The sequence below is a fragment of the Coccinella septempunctata genome, chromosome 5 (assembly GCF_907165205.1).
Source record: "Coccinella septempunctata chromosome 5, icCocSept1.1, whole genome shotgun sequence".
NCBI lineage: Eukaryota > Metazoa > Arthropoda > Insecta > Coleoptera > Coccinellidae > Coccinella > Coccinella septempunctata.
This window is the reverse complement of record NC_058193.1, coordinates 6923609-6943908: the sequence shown is the minus strand read 5'-3', so window position 1 is coordinate 6943908 and position 20300 is coordinate 6923609. Positions and strand designations below refer to the sequence as shown.

Genomic DNA, 20300 nt, shown 5'->3' with positions numbered 1-20300 from the left:
TATCCAAATAATCTTTAACTTGGGGTATAAATTTTTCGAAAAACCACTTTTTAAAAATTACTCTATCCATCCAAGCTGCCTTTTGATTATAATAATCAACAGGCAGTGTTTTTACATTTTCAAAAGCCCTCGGATTTTTGGATTTTCCGATGACTGCTAACTTGAGCTTATGGGTTCCTGATGCATTAGCACAGCATAAAACACACGGTCTTTGCTTACTTTGAAATCTAAGAAAAAATATTTATTTGAAAAAAATGTATACGTAAAAATAGAATTTCGGATAAATCGGTGATTCCGCTCAAATTTGGAACACCCTGTTAATCAGAATCTTTAACTCCTAGATACTACATATGGAAGTTTTTCGTGCTCCCCTAGGTGTTCTCTATCTCACATTAAAATATTTCCCATCTTATCCGGGACACCCTGTATATCGAATATTGTTGTCCTTACACAAACATAACAATGGTAAGACGAATCAAAAAATAATTGTAATTGATTCAATGTTAATCAATACTAGTCGGTTGCCAGGACAAAATGACATCCTCTCACTAGATAAGTTCTAGTTCGGAAATAATTCCTGCCACTAAAACGCAGTCATGATAATAAATTACTTTTTCCTCGAGAACCGTGAATTTTATGTGAAATTTCATGAGACCTTATTTGTTATTTGTTAAGAATGGATCAAGCTATCCAAAAGTAAATTTTATTTGTAAAATATAAATATGGAAAAAAAGTTTTTTGTGTGGCTTTTTCTAATCTTTGCAATCATAGAGGAATACTACCAAAATTTATTCAATGCCTTCTCGCAATCTGCTTTTTTTCATTCCTGCCAGTTTTCCTGCTTTTCGGGCTCCATCTTTAGGGTCTGTAGCTAAGCAAAGGGACCCAAAATATAAAAGTTTATATGAGAAAGCCACCCTATTTTTTGACAAGGAATCACTCCTTGAAAACTAGTCATGAACACCCTGTATTATATTTTTATCGTTAAATGAATTGGAAAAGCGATATTGTCAAAAAACTACTTTCAGGCGCCATTTTTTTTAAATTGGACCCACCGAAATCTATTAAATCCATTCTCGGAACACCTTTCCAGCACCAAATGTACTGTACTGCAACTTTACTTGAATGCAGAAGTGTTGTTAACAAATAACGAAGGTCGATTTTTTTTTAGAGTATCAGTTCCATGACTCCAGGAATATCTCCACTTCAAGTTGTACCCATGGCGGGAAGAATGAAGCCTTCTGTAGCGGTTCATCGATTTCCTCTTGGACCTATGTCTTCATTGCAAGAACTACAAATGAAAAATAAGTTTAATAAGATATAATTTGTACTGTATTGTATTGAATTTGTTTTGCTTAGATTAGTCTTTGTAGGTGAATTATTTAAAAGCTATTGTCTTTCTCATATTTGTTTCATTAAAGTAAATTTCCATTTTATTTAAGTCAGGTGAATCTACACTGATTGATGAGATTGGAGTTTCTGTGTGTAATTTTAGAATACTATTTAACTTTTTCTGAGGTTTCTGTTTTTTTTTTGCACGTAACCTCTTTTGGAAATTTTTGTCTGTCTGCATGTCTTTTTTGAATAATCTATTCTATCTCCATGGTTTGTACGTGTAATCTCTGGATTGTCCGACCGGTTGTTATGAAACTCGTCCACTTAAGACTTCACGCCACTTCCAAAAAGTTTATTTTATACCGAAAAGAAATTTGTTGCGAATTCATAAATATAATTGCGAAATGCTTCAGACTACCCATTTTAGAATATCAGCTAGGTCAGCCATGTTGAACTCAATGTGACAGGTGGGCCATAACCATAAAGACCGTTTTCTAAATTGACCGCAAAACCCTATCTCAATGAAGAACTACTGAAAATATTATCAAAGAAATTATATTCATTGAATGACAAACAGTATACAACTTAATCTTGCAAAGACAAACTACTGAATATCTAGGGAGCATTGATACATGGGGAGGCTTGATACAGGCTTATATCCGCGGTCTGTAGCCGTTTTCAAAAGTATTATACTAGTGAACACGATTCTTTGGCAGAGTGCATTGCGTGACGTTAATCTGTAAGGCTAACAGTGGTTTGTTTGTGAAATATTCAACAAAGAGTGTTTCGAGGTGAGAAATTGTAAGTTTTTACTCAAGTTACCTAAGGGTTTGATGATGATGCATTAATTCTTCGGCATAAACAAACATTTCACTGGGAAATATGCATGAAACTACTCAATTTACAGTTTTATTCGGTTTTCAAAATATATGAGTATAAGATGAAAATATAAATCACTTTAAAAATTGCTTTCAGGGAGGTTTGAGACATTTCTCGTGGGGAGGCTTGATACATGTATCATCTTCAAAAAATATTCCGTAGCTAGTTGGATAGGCCTACATGAAGGCGTTTTCACCATCCAAAATATCAAGGGGATTTTTAACAACTGGAATTTATCCGTACAATCCCCATATATTTAACGCGGCCGACTTTTCCTGTGCGGAAGTGACTAACCGACCATTTCCTGATTTTTCTACACCTATGGGTCCAAAGCAAACCAGTATCATTGCTGACCTACCTACTGAGCTAAATAATCCTAGTACATCCAGCAGCATACATAGCCGAGGCAGAACAAGAACCAAGAAAATCAAACAAAAGAGGTATACAAAAGAAAAAGTATGTAGACCGGGGTATTTCGGACAATGAGGATGACACAGTTGAAGAATATGACTGAGAGGGCGAAGATGTAGCCTATATATATTGCAATGGTTCATTTTCATTCTCTAGATCAAACGAATTCTGGATCAAGTGTCAGGTGTGCTCGCAATGGCGCGCTTAAGAATTTGCCGGTGTTATATAAAAGGCACAAAAATGTTTATTTGTGACATTTGCAAGTGATGCCAATGGAACTTATATTTTCAATTTGTGTCTCATACCTCCCAGTACATCGTATCAAGCCTCCCATATGTGGGGAGGCTTGAGACAGTTTGGATGTTTTTGTGTTCAACGTTCTGTACGGAATATGTTTTGAGACTTCTATATTTATTTTGTTGAACGATTAATTGAAGAATTATATAATATAAGAAAAGTCCTGTTTCTTCATATAATTCATTTTCCAAAATAAAAATTTCAAAAAACGTATCAACCCTCCCCAGTCTCCCCTACTTATATTTACTGAAATACAAAAAAGTAAAAATAATAATGTTTTTACCAGGTATTTAACATCTTGCCTTTACCACTTTTACTATTTGATGGGTGAACTGCGTCCGAATATTCGTGCGTTAATCGCGATCTTGATGGAGATTTGTTTTCTCTCATGAAAGCAAAAAATAATTGTTCCCAATTGTAGGTACTTCAAAACATTGAAAAGATTTCAAAGGTAATGAAAAGTGGTTGGTTGATTGATGCAAACTCCCAATTTTACGAAACTTCCATTTATTTGTCGAATAAAAATTATTGAGCACACTGATATTTTTAAAGGATTGTATATTAGGCCCCCAAGAGGGCTGACCTGCAAATTCCGTTTGAAATGTTTTAAAAACATTTCATAGAGAATTTTTTGAATTAATTTTTTTTCTGTCTACAATTATATGAACAAATTATAATGAGTATCTATTTCAATTGATTATTTCACTAGAAATTTATTCACATACATTGAATTCATTAAAAATTGCTACGCTACGGAGATTTCAGTTCTCTTGTGCCTTATCATATCAGGTACATTTTTGCCTCTGGTATTACTGGGTAAAATAAAAAACATCTGTTGTCATCGTTACCGCCCGCTCTCCCCTTGCCAACCCAGATTGAACTGCACATTTATTTTCTATTTACATGCCTTTAGAAGGCAATTTGGTTATTTGTAATTTGTTAATTAAGCTTCAAAATCGGAAGAAAAATATTATGCTGATCAATTATTTGTTCAACTCTCTCGTCGTGAACAGTTCCAAATTCTACAAAAAATTCTGCTACTTTGGTGCTTCGGGGCTGTGTATTCCTTTTTGTTAAGGAATTACTAAAAGCGCTTTGAAATTACTCTACTCATTATTGGCTTTTTTTCAGCCCAGCAAGTTTTTTATAATTTTTTCATCATTTTTCCGCAGCATTGTCAATCGCTTTAAGTCTGAAAAATCCATCGTTGTGCGAGGCTTGTGTTTTCTGGTTATAAGCAGGTATTTACTATTTTTGATGAAGCTCAATATCAGTTCTTGTTTTAGAGATTGATTAAAATTTTGGAATTACTGAAATGGTTTTTTGGATCCTTAGATCTTTTTTTCCCAGCAGTTTGGTCATTATATAAGAATTTTTTCGCTTTATATCAAGGGCGGATCCAGGATATTTTTTTGGGGTAGGCACAACGGGCAGACGAGCAAAAAATCAACGGTAACTGTGAGAAATGATCAAGTGAACTTCAAGTTCATTTCCTTAACCCTACTCTTTTCTTTAGTGCCTCCGTGCCACCCCCCCCCTAAATCCGCCCTTGCATCATATTTAAGGAGTAAACAAAAATTACTCAAAATCGACAAATTTTTTATTGAGCCTTCTACAAGTACAAGTAGTATGACCCAAATATTTCTATTGATATTGATAGTGATGAAGAAAATTTGGAATAGTTTTTCCGATGAAAACATCGCTGCGGATAGTGCAGATGACGATGTCTGCATGCCATAGGTAAAAGAGAGGGTGTTGTCAACATCATCATTTTTCGAAAATGTGAACAACTAGGGAGTTCGGATGAAAAACGTCAAATTCTTGATGTGGGGGCTATGGGGCCATCATACTACTTTTCAACTCCTAAATGTAAATTAGTTCATCAGTATTGGCTCTGTTATTCTAAAATACTAGACGCTGCCTATTGTCAACCCTGCTGGTTATGGAAAAAGTTTATGGTGTACAGGCATTCGGGATTGGGAACATTTATCAGGAAGAATTGAACACAGTTTCGAGTGGACATGTGGAAGCATGTGCTGTGTATGAACGTTGGAAAAAAAATTATACTATTGATAAGGAAATTGAAGATGAAATTCGTATAGAAGAGTCATTTTGGAAAATGGTATTCATTCAAGTATTTTCCTCAATAATTGTAGAACTATTCTCACGAAAGACACTCGTGTCGGGTTCATACAAGAAATCATGATAAAGTGGCTTTGCATTGAAGTATTCATATTTCGACTAGATAAAAACAAACTAATTTATTAGGGGGCCCCACCTTTTTTTGCACCAGGGCCCTTGACTACCTAGCTACGCTACTGCAGGGGCAATAAAAAAAACCATCAAAGGTGCCGCATTCGCATTCTTCTCATAAATATCCCAGACAGCCTATACGGTCCGCATTGTAGTGGCCACTTTTAAGAGATATTTTTGTTATAACTTATCAAAGTTTTCGGCTCCGCTTTGATAAATATGGCCGACTACTGTAGGGTTTTTGGGGCGGCTTCTTTCACATTTCGCACATTATTTTCATTTTCAATTCTCCAATCAGTATTCAGAAACTTGATTTCGGGGTGGAGTGTGTAATACTTGAAAAAGTATTTTATTTCCATATTTATATTAAGTATTCGTACGAATCGTATGTGAAGAAAGGAAAAGTTCAGATATCATTCCTGAATCAATCAATTAATTATACCATCATTTATGCTTATTGTTTGTGCAAAATAAGTTATCAAAGATCTTTATAACTGGGTATTTTTCAAGCCTTGTTTCGGCACCGGGTAACAGGGTAGAAATTTATAGGGAATCCTTTAAAGAATTGAATAATGATAATACATTCAATATTTCATATTCGTAATATCTTCGCAACTCAGGGAATACGTTTGGACCCTATGGGGTTTAAAGAAAAATGAAGTTCTTTGATTTTTCAGAATTTAAAAAGAATGTTTTCAATAAATAATTGTATCTAATTCAATATAACTCAGCTTTCGTTTTCTTTTCATCATTCGCTGAATATGTTCAGGACCCAAATAAATGGAAGAAATTAAAACCTGGAAGGAATGGCATTTTGTGGGCATGTTTAACCGATAAAAAGGTTCCCCATGAATATTTTTTCAATTTTGTTGTGTTTTTTTAAAGGGTAAAACATGCAACCACTATTCCATTTTTCAACTAGATCTTTTCAGAATTTCTCAATTTGAAAATATGTGTTGAAAAGAGAACGATTCATTGCAAGTCATTTAAGACTCTTGTATTATGCCCGTAAAAGCAATTTTTCCCTGACAAAAATAAAATACGACGTTTGTGCATGAACGATTGAAACAAAAAAATCTAGCATCCTACGGTTGTAAAGTCGCTTTGATATCTATTGTAGTCTTCTTATTGGTAGATACCCACAAAAATATGATTTCAACAACTCTCCAACACTTTCGAGAAAAAAAATAATAAGTATTTTTTTTTCTCATTCTCATGCAGCTTGAAACTTTTCAAAGGAAGAGGTTTATTAGTTTATGTAGAAAACTCCTTCAATTTTCGCAGAGGAATCTTCTCTGAAAAAATTTCGCAAAATTACACTATGTATATATTATTCACCTTTTATCAATGCTAAAAGTATTTTAAATTTTTATACTATCATTCGAAACTATGCTTTTTCTTGTTGTTGAATATGTCTCCATTGCTGATATTTTAGAAAAGATGCAATTTTTTCATACTCACTCAGTTCACGCAATTCGTCAAAGTTAATTTCTCTGTTATAGGGCGCCAATTTAGAGCTTTGCCTAGGGCGCTAGTTTGACTAGCGATTGGTATGTTGTTTGAGAGCATCGTGACGGATTTCCTTTATTTTGATTTCAAGAATATATTGAACACCGAACAGCATGGTTTCATGAAAAATCGCTCAGTAGAGACCAATATGTCCTTATATGTGTAATATATCTTGGAGAATATGAATTCTGGACTTTCGGTTGGGGCTGTCTATACCGACTTTAGCAAGGCTCTCGATAGAATTGACCACTCCATAATGATTTCTAAGCTTGTTGGGTTTGGTGTGTGTGGGAGTCTTCTCCGGTAGTTTGGGTCCTATTTGACTAATAGACATCAGCGTGTTTGTTTGGGTGGTTTCAGATCTGAGGCGGCTCATATCACGTCGGGTGTACCTCAGGGGTCCCACTTAGGCCCATTATTTTTCTTGCTTTTTATTAATGACGTTATTAGATGTTTTAAATTTTGCAGAGTTCTTCTTTATGCCGATGATCTGAAGATGTTTCATTCTATTTCTTGTCCTAACGACACACTACGTATTCAAGAAGATTTAAATCGATTTGCTGATTTTTGCAAGGAAAACAAGCTTCTTCTCAACCTATCTAAATGCTGCTCCATTACCTTCTCCAGAAAACCCACCTCTTTGCCAGTTACATACCGAATTTTCGGTTAGCTTATTTCTAACGTCAACTCCGTGAGAGATCTGGGTGTCACGTTGGACTCCAAATTGATCTTCGATCAGCATATCTCAAATATTTCGAAAAGGGCCAATCGGATGCTTGGTTTTATATTTAGGACATCATTTGAATTCCGGAGTGCCGACGTGGCTCGCACTCTTTTCCTGGCCTACGTCAACAACATCTTATGTCTTATGTTTTGGGTCTGTTGTGTGGAATCCGCGCTATGGGATTTATATAGATAGACTGGAGGGTGTTCAGAGGAGGTTCGTGAGACATTGCTTGAGACGATTTTTTCCTCTTGTGAATAATACAGCCGAAGTTTATCGGAAATTAAACTTTATTCCCCTGGAGCATCGCAGAAGGATAGCTGATGCAATGTTCACTTACAAACTGGTGAACAACAAAATTGATTGTACTCATTTGTCCCACTATGTGAGGTTGGTCGTTCCCTCTTACAACACTCGACACACGGATACATTTTTTACTGATTTTGCGAGTACTTACTATTTTCTTAATTCTCCAATTCACAGATTAATGAAAACACATAATGAGCTGTCTAAAGTCACTAAATGAGTCAGATCTGTTAGTACGATTTTCTTTTTCTTTAAATATTCAATTACTTTGTGATCTCTCGGTTGTGGATGTGATTGCATATTTTCGGTTGTTCTAATACCGAAATATCAGTTTGATAAGATTGATTCAAGGCACGTAGTGTAATCTTATATCTGTTTAATACTTTTGTAGTTTCTTTTCAAAACTCTAAAAGACTCCGTAAATCATTGTTATTTTTACACAGTACGTTACGTTGTCTTCCCCAAATTTTGATTAAATCAATTGGTAAAGCAGATTCTACCAAAGGAAGAAGCATAACAGCATATTTATCTCTAATAACCCCTAAGGTTTCTAAAGTCCTCAATTGAGTTTCTAGTTTATCAAACAGAGTGGATAAAGGTATACTTTTAGAAACATCGGAATTTTGTTGATTAAGGACCAAATCAAGTAATTTTCTCACGTAAACCTCGATCAAAAATTCGTCTCTAGCAAATCTGTTCTTCAACTGATCAATCGCTTCTAAATAATTGGAGGCCGAAGGTGGGAAACTCTCCACGAGTATTCTAGCTCGACTTCCGTCCTGCATGGCTTGAAGTAGATACTGAAATTTATCTTCTTGCATAATTTTATTATCCTCGTGAATTTCCTTGAATTGTCCCCAAAAGTTTATCCAGTTCTTGACATTCATCCCATTAAATTTTGGCAGTTCTTATTTTGGATAATTTATTTAGCGTGAATACCATCTCCTGGTTATTTATCGTATTCGTATTGTCAGATTTGAAATGTTTCAAGAATTCCTACTACAGTCGATTGATGGTTTTGAATTTCAATCAACCATTCCCGATCTCGATTCGGTTGTTTGAAGCTTCTGCACCCGAAATGATTCCAAAGTTTTCAAATTCTGAAGCAATAGTTACTCCTCTGAGTCTTCTATCTTCCGAATTATTCACGAGACTACGAGACCACTACGAGACTCTCGTACGAGATGTACATGGAATATCAGATCTCGTCTCGAGTTTCGTCTCGTTTTCGAGACGAGACGAGACTCTCGAAAACGAGACTCTCGTGGGCATCACTACAAGCCACATGCATCACTTCTGCATTCGAACATTATTTCAAATTATTCATTCCGATATTCATTTCCGATGGAAAATTCCATTAGAATTTAAATTGATAAACAATCGAACTGGATCACGGCACCTACCGAAATCTGCTGACTGGAAGGAACACGGTGCAACAAACGGGGACTTCGCAAATCCATTTGTGACCAAATAAGGAAATGTTATTTTTATTGTTATGGTTCGATTTGGTATATAAGCATAGATTGTGATTAATGAATCATCATTCACTTATTGTCTGATCAATTTACCTCACCGGCAACTTTGGAGTTAAGACATCCCTTGAACGTTCTGACTCTTGTCGTTCAGTTGCCTCAAGTGTTGTTTCAAACATAGAAGCAACACTGTTAGAAATGAAATGTTCTCGGCATTTGTACGAAAACTCTTACGCTTCAGTTAAAAGATTTGACCACGCAGACTTTTGGTTTTTAGTTGTTATAAATGCGAGATATCGGTACCGAACATTCCATGGAGCGCACGAAAAGTAATGATCCCCGCGCAGCTGTCGATCCTCCACTGAAGACAACCCCATCCCTCCCGATATATTGGCATGAAGACGCCATAAGGCAGAGGAGTCACTCTGCGCTGAAACCCCTCCAGGAGCATCAGATCGCCTCTGAGCCAATGATGCAAAAACAGGACCAGCAAATTCTAAAATTGGCCCCAGCTATGTTTTGTAAATGTGGACTACGGTAGCGACATCACATCCTTGAAAAGATTCTTGTATAATAAAAAGTAGGGGAGAGTTCCTTTGAATTGGACAGCCCATGAACCGGACGCTACAGTTTTCTACTACACTCGATAGTAATTTAGCATCCTTTACGTAAATCCCATTTTCGCAACATCGATCGAGATCTCTTGGAAAATGGCTGACCCTGTGGCTCGCGCCTTGTTGCGAAAATGGGATTTACGTAAAGGTCGTTGTTTAGACACTTTGAAATCTTTCCTGCACGAAAATATAAAATCCACATAGGTCTTTAGGCAACTAATTTTTTCTTTTCCAAATTATTCATGCATTCTAAGCTTCGGCATGCTGTTTTTGATTTCTATGGCCGACTCCCAACAAACATTGTGTCCTGTTTGGATATATCACAGATTACAGAGTAGTGTCTGTAATCTGTGATTAGTGTCCCTCTAGCATCCGACTAGAGCGGTACCAAAAAATAAATAGCTTTGTTCGTAGAGTGGTTTGCAACGGTTGTGAACTGTACAGAGCAAGCGCAATTCCATTTTAGGGTAGCGAAAATCCATTTGCGCTTACTCCAGAGCCGTCGCTAGTCAAACTAGCGCCCTAGGCAAAGCTCTAAATTGGCGCCCTATAACAGAGAAATTAACTTTGACGAATTGCGTGAACTGAGTGAGTATGAAAAAATTGCATCTTTTCTAAAATATCAGCAATGGAGACATATTCAACAACAAGAAAAAGCATAGTTTCGAATGATAGTATAAAAATTTAAAATACTTTTAGCATTGATAAAAGGTGAATAATATATACATAGTGTAATTTTGCGAAATTTTTTCAGAGAAGATTCCTCTGCGAAAATTGAAGGAGTTTTTTTCGTCAAAGTTAATTTCTCTGTTATAGGGCGCCAATTTAGAGCTTTGCCTAGGGCGCTAGTTTGACTAGCGACGGCTCTGGAGTAAGCGCAAATGGATTTTCGCTACCCTAAAATGGAATTGCGCTTGCTCTGTACAGTTCACAACCGTTGCAAACCACTCTACGAACAAAGCTATTTATTTTTTGGTACCGCTCTAGTCGGATGCTAGAGGGACACTAATCACAGATTACAGACACTACTCTGTAATCTGTGATATATCCAAACAGGACACAATGTTTGTTGGGAGTCGGCCATAGAAATCAAAAACAGCATGCCGAAGCTTAGAATGCATGAATAATTTGGAAAAGAAAAAATTAGTTGCCTAAAGACCTATGTGGATTTTATATTTTCGTGCAGGAAAGATTTCAAAGTGTCTAAACAACGACCTTTACGTAAATCCCATTTTCGCAACAAGGCGCGAGCCACAGGGTCAGCCATTTTCCAAGAGATCTCGATCGATGTTGCGAAAATGGGATTTACGTAAAGGATGCTAAATTACTATCGAGTGTAGTAGAAAACTGTAGCGTCCGGTTCATGGGCTGTCCAATTCAAAGGAACTCTCCCCTACTTTTTATTATACAAGAATCTTTTCAAGGATGTGATGTCGCTACCGTAGTCCACATTTACAAAACATAGCTGGGGCCAATTTTAGAATTTGCTGGTCCTGTTTTTGCATCATTGGCTCAGAGGCGATCTGATGCTCCTGGAGGGGTTTCAGCGCAGAGTGACTCCTCTGCCTTATGGCGTCTTCATGCCAATATATCGGGAGGGATGGGGTTGTCTTCAGTGGAGGATCGACAGCTGCGCGGGGATCATTACTTTTCGTGCGCTCCATGGAATGTTCGGTACCGATATCTCGCATTTATAACAACTAAAAACCAAAAGTCTGCGTGGTCAAATCTTTTAACTGAAGCGTAAGAGTTTTCGTACAAATGCCGAGAACATTTCATTTCTAACAGTGTTGCTTCTATGTTTGAAACAACACTTGAGGCAACTGAACGACAAGAGTCAGAACGTTCAAGGGATGTCTTAACTCCAAAGTTGCCGGTGAGGTAAATTGATCAGACAATAAGTGAATGATGATTCATTAATCACAATCTATGCTTATATACCAAATCGAACCATAACAATAAAAATAACATTTCCTTATTTGGTCACAAATGGATTTGCGAAGTCCCCGTTTGTTGCACCGTGTTCCTTCCAGTCAGCAGATTTCGGTAGGTGCCGTGATCCAGTTCGATTGTTTATCAATTTAAATTCTAATGGAATTTTCCATCGGAAATGAATATCGGAATGAATAATTTGAAATAATGTTCGAATGCAGAAGTGATGCATGTGGCTTGTAGTGATGCCCACGAGAGTCTCGTTTTCGAGAGTCTCGTCTCGTCTCGAAAACGAGACGAAACTCGAGACGAGATCTGATATTCCATGTACATCTCGTACGAGAGTCTCGTAGTGGTCTCGTAGTCTCGTGAATAATTCGGAAGATAGAAGACTCAGAGGAGTAACTATTGCTTCAGAATTTGAAAACTTTGGAATCATTTCGGGTGCAGAAGCTTCAAACAACCGAATCGAGATCGGGAATGGTTGATTGAAATTCAAAACCATCAATCGACTGTAGTAGGAATTCTTGAAACATTTCAAATCTGACAATACGAATACGATAAATAACCAGGAGATGGTATTCACGCCAAATAAATTATCCAAAATAAGAACTGCCAAAATTTAATGGGATGAATGTCAAGAACTGGATAAACTTTTGGGGACAATTCAAGGAAATTCACGAGGATAATAAAATTATGCAAGAAGATAAATTTCAGTATCTACTTCAAGCCATGCAGGACGGAAGTCGAGCTAGAATACTCGTGGAGAGTTTCCCACCTTCGGCCTCCAATTATTTAGAAGCGATTGATCAGTTGAAGAACAGATTTGCTAGAGACGAATTTTTGATCGAGGTTTACGTGAGAAAATTACTTGATTTGGTCCTTAATCAACAAAATTCCGATGTTTCTAAAAGTATACCTTTATCCACTCTGTTTGATAAACTAGAAACTCAATTGAGGACTTTAGAAACCTTAGGGGTTATTAGAGATAAATATGCTGTTATGCTTCTTCCTTTGGTAGAATCTGCTTTACCAATTGATTTAATCAAAATTTGGGGAAGACAACGTAACGTACTGTGTAAAAATAACAATGATTTACGGAGTCTTTTAGAGTTTTGAAAAGAAACTACAAAAGTATTAAACAGATATAAGATTACACTACGTGCCTTGAATCAATCTTATCAAACTGATATTTCGGTATTAGAACAACCGAAAATATGCAATCACATCCACAACCGAGAGATCACAAAGTAATTGAATATTTAAAGAAAAAGAAAATCGTACTAACAGATCTGACTCAGTTAGTGACTTTAGACAGCTCATTATGTGTTTTCATTAATCTGTGATTTGGAGAATTAAGAAAATAGTAAGTACTCGCAAAATCAGTAAAAAATGTATCCGTGTGTCGAGTGTTGTAAGAGGGAACGACCAACCTCACATAGTGGGAGAAATGAGTACAATCAATTTTGTTGTTCACCAGTTTGTAAGTGAACATTGCATCAGCTATCCTTCTGCGATGCTCCAGGGGAATAAAGTTTAATTTCCGATAAACTTCGGATGTATTATTCACAAGAGGAAAAAATCGTCTCAAGCAATGTCTCACGAACCTCCTCTGAACACCCTCCAGTCTATCTATATAAATCCCATAGCGCGGATTCCACACAACAGACCCAAAACATAAGACATAAGATGTTGTTGACGTAGGCCAGGAAAAGAGTGCGAGCCACGTCGGCACTCCGGAATTCAAATGATGTCCTAAATATAAAACCAAGCATCCGATTGGCCCTTTTCGAAATATTTGAGATATGCTGATCGAAGATCAATTTGGAGTCCAACGTGACACCCAGATCTCTCACGGAGTTGACGTTAGAAATAAGCTAACCGAAAATTCGGTATGTAACTGGCAAAGAGGTGGGTTTTCTGGAGAAGGTAATGGAGCAGCATTTAGATAGGTTGAGAAGAAGCTTGTTTTCCTTGCAAAAATCAGCAAATCGATTTAAATCTTCTTGAATACGTAGTGTGTCGTTAGGACAAGAAATAGAATGAAACATCTTCAGATCATCGGCATAAAGAAGAACTCTGCAAAATTTAAAACATCTAATAACGTCATTAATAAAAAGCAAGAAAAATAATGGGCCTAAGTGGGACCCCTGAGGTACACCCGACGTGATATGAGCCGCCTCAGATCTGAAACCACCCAAACAAACACGCTGATGTCTATTAGTCAAATAGGACCCAAACTACCGGAGAAGACTCCCACACACACCAAACCCAACAAGCTTAGAAATCATTATGGAGTGGTCAATTCTATCGAAAGCCTTGCTAAAGTCGGTATAGACAGCCCCAACCGAAAGTCCAGAATTCATATTCTCCAAGATATATTACACATATAAGGACATATTGGTCTCTACTGAGCGATTTTTCATGAAACCATGCTGTTCGGTGTTCAATATATTCTTGAAATCAAAATAAAGGAAATCCGTCACGATGCTCTCAAACAACATACCAATTGCGCAGAGTTTAGAAATAGGTCTGTAGTTCTCAACAAGATTTTTATTCCCTGATTTGTATATAGGGGTGATACTGCTAACTTTCCATTTATAAGGGAAGCAACCATCCTTTAAAGACTTGTTGAATAAAATAAATAGAGGTTCAACAATCACATCGCAGCAATTTTTCAGGAAAGAGGAAGGAATACCATCAGGGCGAGGACTCCCATTGCGCATGGACGTTATCTTAGCACGGATATCATCGCGCTCAATACTAAAATTACATAAATGCAGAGAAACCCCTTCAGAAGGTTCATTATAGTTTATAGCCGAGGAAGGAAGAAAAACGGAGGCAAAATAATCAGAGAACTTATTACAAATTTCTTGCGGGCTAGTCGAGACACCACTGGGTGTACCGACAGAATCTGTCAAACAAGGAGAACCCTTTTTATTCCCCACATATCGCCAGAAAAACTTGCCTGGCTCTAGCCCTCAAAAGCTTGAATGTAGCGTAATCCAACGAGTTGGCGTACACCTTCCACCGCACATGAAATTTTTTCTTTACCCTTATGGTTTTGATAGAAGCTAGGGAGTACCAAGTTGGATATTTTCTGCAGTATTTGGGATAGGAAGGGACTGAACTATCAAATATATCATCCAAAATCTCATAGAATCTATCCACAGCAGTATCTAGATCTTGATAAGACAACTCGCTAGTCCAATCAATGGCACCAAGAGCTTCATTTATCGCACCAAAGTCAGCACGGTTGAAATTTCGATTGCGTGAATTACCCAAACATTTCTTATGATGAACAGGAAGATTTATATTAAACTGTAAAGTATTATGACTTGGATCTTCAGGAACTAGAGGGAATTCAGAGAGTTGAAAATCGGTCATATTGAAATGGTTAATAAGAACTAAGTCAAGTGTATTGCCGGAGACATTCACAAAGCTCTTGAACTGATTCAAGCCCGATAGGGAAATGGCGTCCACGAAGGAAGCCGAAAAAGGATCTCTAGCATTACTTGGGATACAGAAGGAATTTAGTGGGTTCATATTCCACTTTATTTCTGGCAAGTTGAAGTCGCCGCAGATAACAAAAGTATCGTTACAATTATTATTATTAATTATATCACATGGGCTACTTGTAAAGGAAGTTAACGCCACCATGTCTCGGTGGGATGTAGGCGCATCCAATGTGAACTCCAGCTTTGCTACCCCGATCAGGAAGTATAGTTACCCAAATGTCCTCAGCTTCTGAGCACCAGGAGCTCTCAGAAAAGCTCGTGAGATTATTCTAGACTGCCACCAGAACACCACCCCTTCTACTCTTCAGCGACGAGCCAGACCTTCTATCTCGTCGGTAGACTTTATAGTTATTCAGTACCTCAGAGTCTAAGATATTTTCATCGAGCCAAGTTTCCGTTAGACAAATTATATCATATTCCCTCATAGATGAATTTCTGTTGAGTACTGACAATTTAGATTTTATACCACGTACATTTTGATAACATACAGAAAGACCCATAAAAAGAAAACAAAAAACAGAAATAAAATGAACTAAAAATACAACCGACTACAACTCAGAGGACTTATACGATCTTAGATAGATGTTCTTCACTAGAGACCCTAACGACCCTAGACCTATCATCCTTTCTGACGAAGATGAAACCATTGCGTGTCCAAGCAAACTTATAGTTTATGTTGCGAGTGACTTCTTTGGTTTTTTTTCAGAAGTTTCTTATTTTTTGGAGACAAGTATTATGGTCTATGGATGTGTACTTTTCCACGCGTCCCATTTTGGAGCTCCAAAATTGAATATTATATGAAAATATTATTGAATAATTAACGACGAAGATTTATATTACTGTCAGTGTAGTAAAAGTGTTTTGTTCCTGTACGATTGTTACGATTTGCTTGTACTATTCTTGGGGATCGGTTCCCCTAAGATTCCTGCACCTCCTCGGAACCTCAAGAATATCAACGACTACGATTCTACTTGGAAACAGCCAATATCCTATTCTACTGAAGATCAGATGAAGACAACTCATCTCAAAATTCTTATTGAAGAAGTCATAGTTGCTCTGCAGGAAATAAGTCTGCGGGTGATTTGTACAGTTTGTGATCAAGGCACTACCAACGCAGCTGCTATTAAACAGTTGATCGATGAATGCCATACTAATTCTCCAGGACCTCAAGAATATCAACGACTACGATTCTACTTGGAAACAGCCAATATCCTACTATTCTACTGAAGATCAGATAAAGACAACTCATCTCAAAATTCTCATTGAAGAATTCATAGTTGCTCTGCAGGAAATAAGTCTTCGGGTGATTTGTACAGTTTGTGATCAAGGCACTACCAACGCAGCTGCTATTAAACAGTTGATCGATGAATGCCATACTAATTCTCCAGGACCTCACTTCATTGTAAGTGATCAAAAAGTTGTTGTGTTACATGATCCTCCACATTTATTGAAAAACACATGTAATGCCTTAAAGTCTTATAATATCAAATTTGAGGACCTCCCAGATGTAAGGAAGGTTGGATTACCACACATGAAAGTATAATTATGTTGTGGGATGAATGTCGTGAAGCTGGTTTCAAATACTTGCGAACTAGAATGATGAACCAAGATCCTGTTGAGAATCTCTTCATTGTGATCAGACAACATGGCCATGCGAATACGAATCCCACTCCATATCAATTTATATCAGCACTTAAGACCTGCTTTTTGAATCGCCTTATTACACCTAGGAGCCATGGAAAAATTGTGAAGACGATGGCATAGATATTCTTGAAGATTTGAAAAAATTTTTGGATTTTAAATGTGACGAAAATCGAAATTATCCCACCAATTCAGTTGAATTTTCAAAATTTCAAAATATAAAACCTCCCAATAATATTGCTGAAATTGATGACCAAGCTCTTGTTTATGTAAGTGGGTATTTTATAAAAAAAACTTTTGGTATATTGTGTCATCAATGCAAAGAATATCTTTTAAGAACTCAAGTTTTAGAGTTTCATACGTTTACAAAGTTTTAAGGAATAGGGTGTTTACGTTATGTTTGTGAGCAATTCTGTATATACGTTGCTCATATGCATGATGTAATCGTTGCAATTTTAGAAAGTCAGAAGAATTCAATTAATTATGTGTAGTCTTCAATCTGGATGTTCTTTTCTTCAATAATTTGGTTATACAAAATAATATTTAATCTGACATTACTAAATTATTTCATTACTTTTTGTTTGAGAAAACTCAATGTGTATTAATTAATATAATGTTTAATAAAAAGTATTTTGATATTTGTCGATTATCATTTCTAAAAACAAGTATTACAAGAAGAAAACCTCACTGAAGATTGATAATAAACTGGAAGTTACAGTTTATTATCAATTTTCAGTGGAGTATTAATTCAATTTGTTTTATTGTATGATTTGAGGCGCCAAAATGCGAATTCCAAACGATCAATGCGCCACCTGGTGCCAATTTTCGGAACATGTTAGTTCGAACCTACTGCCAATAAGGGCGCTTCGATCACGCTTAATTTATTCTACCACTGAGTCGGCACTCTTTTCCTTCTTTCTCTATGACTCCAGACTGGAGTCGTTAGCAGAACACTGCGATGGGAGAAGAGAAATGTACGCAGATATCTACCCTTGAGTAGCCTTGTAGGAGAAAGCTTAGGTCGTTGAATGCCAGGTGTCGCATCGAATTATTTAATACTTCGATGCCGCTGCTGGGTTTTGACGAAATGTCCTCTGCTTCATTCAGTCGGCATCGTTTGGTTGGGTTATGTGGCACTGACGAGCTCAAACAAGAGCGAAACCGGTCTGTCGCTACTCACCATCGATGTCGGCATGTTCTCCGAGGTATACTGAAGGTGTAGATTTCTGCCAGTCCGAATTAAGTAGTTATCTTACATCGCCTTATGGCGTCAATCCGCTTCTCATCAATCAGTCAGACGCCGAAGTGTGAACACGTCCGTGTGAATACTCCGAAATCGTACTTTGAGTAAACTGACAGTCTCTTAAGAATCGCACCATTAAGCCAAAACACAAATTAGTGAAAAAATCAATCAAGAGCAAAGGTGTTTCGCTCACCAAGTCCATCGATAAATTTAAAAATATGGATCAGCATCTATGGAGCAGCGATCTAGAATTTATATCTCCCAAGAAAACGTGCCGTAGACCAACTCCAACAGAACCGAAACCAACCGAATTGACCAATTAATGTGATGTGTTCAAACCGCATTTTCTTTTTGTTTTATATTTGTTATTTGGTTCACAAACTTCATTTTTAATTTCATTTCAATTAATATCACTCATGATTGACCAATCATTTTTCCTATTTCCCCTGTACCTTCAAATCTATCTTTTACGTCTTCGACGCACACATAGATCAACGCAATTAAAAACGACTAGTCAATTGACATCTACGCATAAGCAAGACGTATCAATAATTTCCACCCGGTTTTCATCAAATAAATATGATTTCTCTACAACCAACAAGAGTTTCTACAATTTCTGCAAAGCGGAACATCAAAGCCGAGAGCCTTTTGGTTAGAATCCGACTTGTGCACCACTTCAACCAAGAACCACTCAAGAGAGACCAGATCAGTGCAACGGAAAAGGTAGGATTTGAAGGCTTTAAGATCTTCGAAAATTTATATTACAGTCCACTTTAATTCAATCCTACAACATTTGGTCCAATTCGGGCACGGATGGTTAATTTTGAGTGTTTATTCTTTGATTCACGTAGAAATAAATTCATTTCATTAATTTTAATTTTTTATCTTATCAGTTTCATATGCGCAGGCCCGGATTAGCCAGATCCGCGATCGCGGAGGGCTCCCGGCCGGAGGGGCCCCCACACATGACCTACAAAAAATTTCAAAAAAATTGAAGTTTTTGTCTGGCTAAAGGTTACTTTGTGTTCTTGGTAATGTTTTGTTTACATTTTCCAAAAGTAGAAAACTTCCAACAACAGTTTATATCTCGCCGTGTATACGAGAGCTTTTCACGAGCCACTGTGTGGTGAGTTGTGTTACATTGTTGTCCAGCAGACAACTGCACAGCGATGCTCTATCAGATCTGTTGATCTTTCAGTAGGGCCGCGCAAGCGCACATACAAGTCGATTGGCGTTTGCTAAATTTACAGCGAACCAGCGCAGTTTTGTTTGGTTAAATGTTTATTCGTTGAGTTTCGGTACATTGTTTGAGTAATTAAAATTACGATTATTCGAACGGAATAAAAACAATGAACAGAACTTACAAGAGTGGTTTTCAAAAAAGAGAGGAAAAAGAGAAAAAGAAACAAGAAGCTCTCTGATGGAAGTTTTGATAGCAAATCTCGATTCACAGCAAGAAACCTGTTAAGTCAATGGTCCAAATTTGTTTATGTCGTTTATTTCACTAGATTTATTTTTGGTCAATTCCCCTGTTTCTAATTACTTGCAAAGTAAAACAATTGATTATGCTTTAGCTTGGAACTTAGTGCAAACACTGCTCCAGCAAGTTAAGGACAAAAGGAATGACGCGCATTTTGAAGTATTATACGCAAAAACAAAATCTTATGCGAGTGCAGTTAATCTCAAGCTAGACGAAAATGACATTGATGTTGAGTTAGAGTTGGACTTCAAGAGGAAAAGACCGTCAAAGAAAAAATTGATGCCCGGTGAAAAATCCAAAGATCAAGCTGACTCCATTTCAATAGTTCAATATTACAAAATTGTATATTTTGATATTTTATACTGTGCGAGGATGAGTATTGAAGAGAGATTTTACGAAACAAAGACGTTTTACAGGATTGCTCTTGGTTGGACCCCAAAAAATTCGACTATATCTTGAAACTCGAAACATTTCCCACAGAAGCCCTGCACAGTGTTTCTAAATTATGTAAAATTGAAAGAAGTCGGCTGTTGATAGAGCTGCGACAGTTTGCTCAACAATACTCCAACTTCATAGCGGCAGAGTCCACTGAGAACTACAGTGTAAGATGCAGTGACGAAGAAGACCATTCGAACCCAACCGAAGAAGCGGAAAAACTTCTTGAACCAGCTGCGATGGTGGGTGGT

The 20300-nt window shown here is 37.0% G+C and overlaps 1 protein-coding gene across 1 annotated transcript in view; it reads left to right on the top strand.

Annotated features, from left to right (window-relative positions):
* Positions 1-1402, top strand: part of LOC123314280 (RING finger protein narya-like) — a 39491-nt gene extending 38089 nt beyond the window's left edge. Inside the window, exon 5 of the mRNA XM_044899452.1 lies at positions 1172-1402. Coding sequence (XP_044755387.1) covers positions 1172-1324 — 153 coding nt within the window. The 3' untranslated portion in view covers positions 1325-1402. The remainder of the gene's footprint in view (positions 1-1171) is intronic.
* The last annotated feature ends 18898 nt before the right edge of the window (positions 1403-20300 follow it).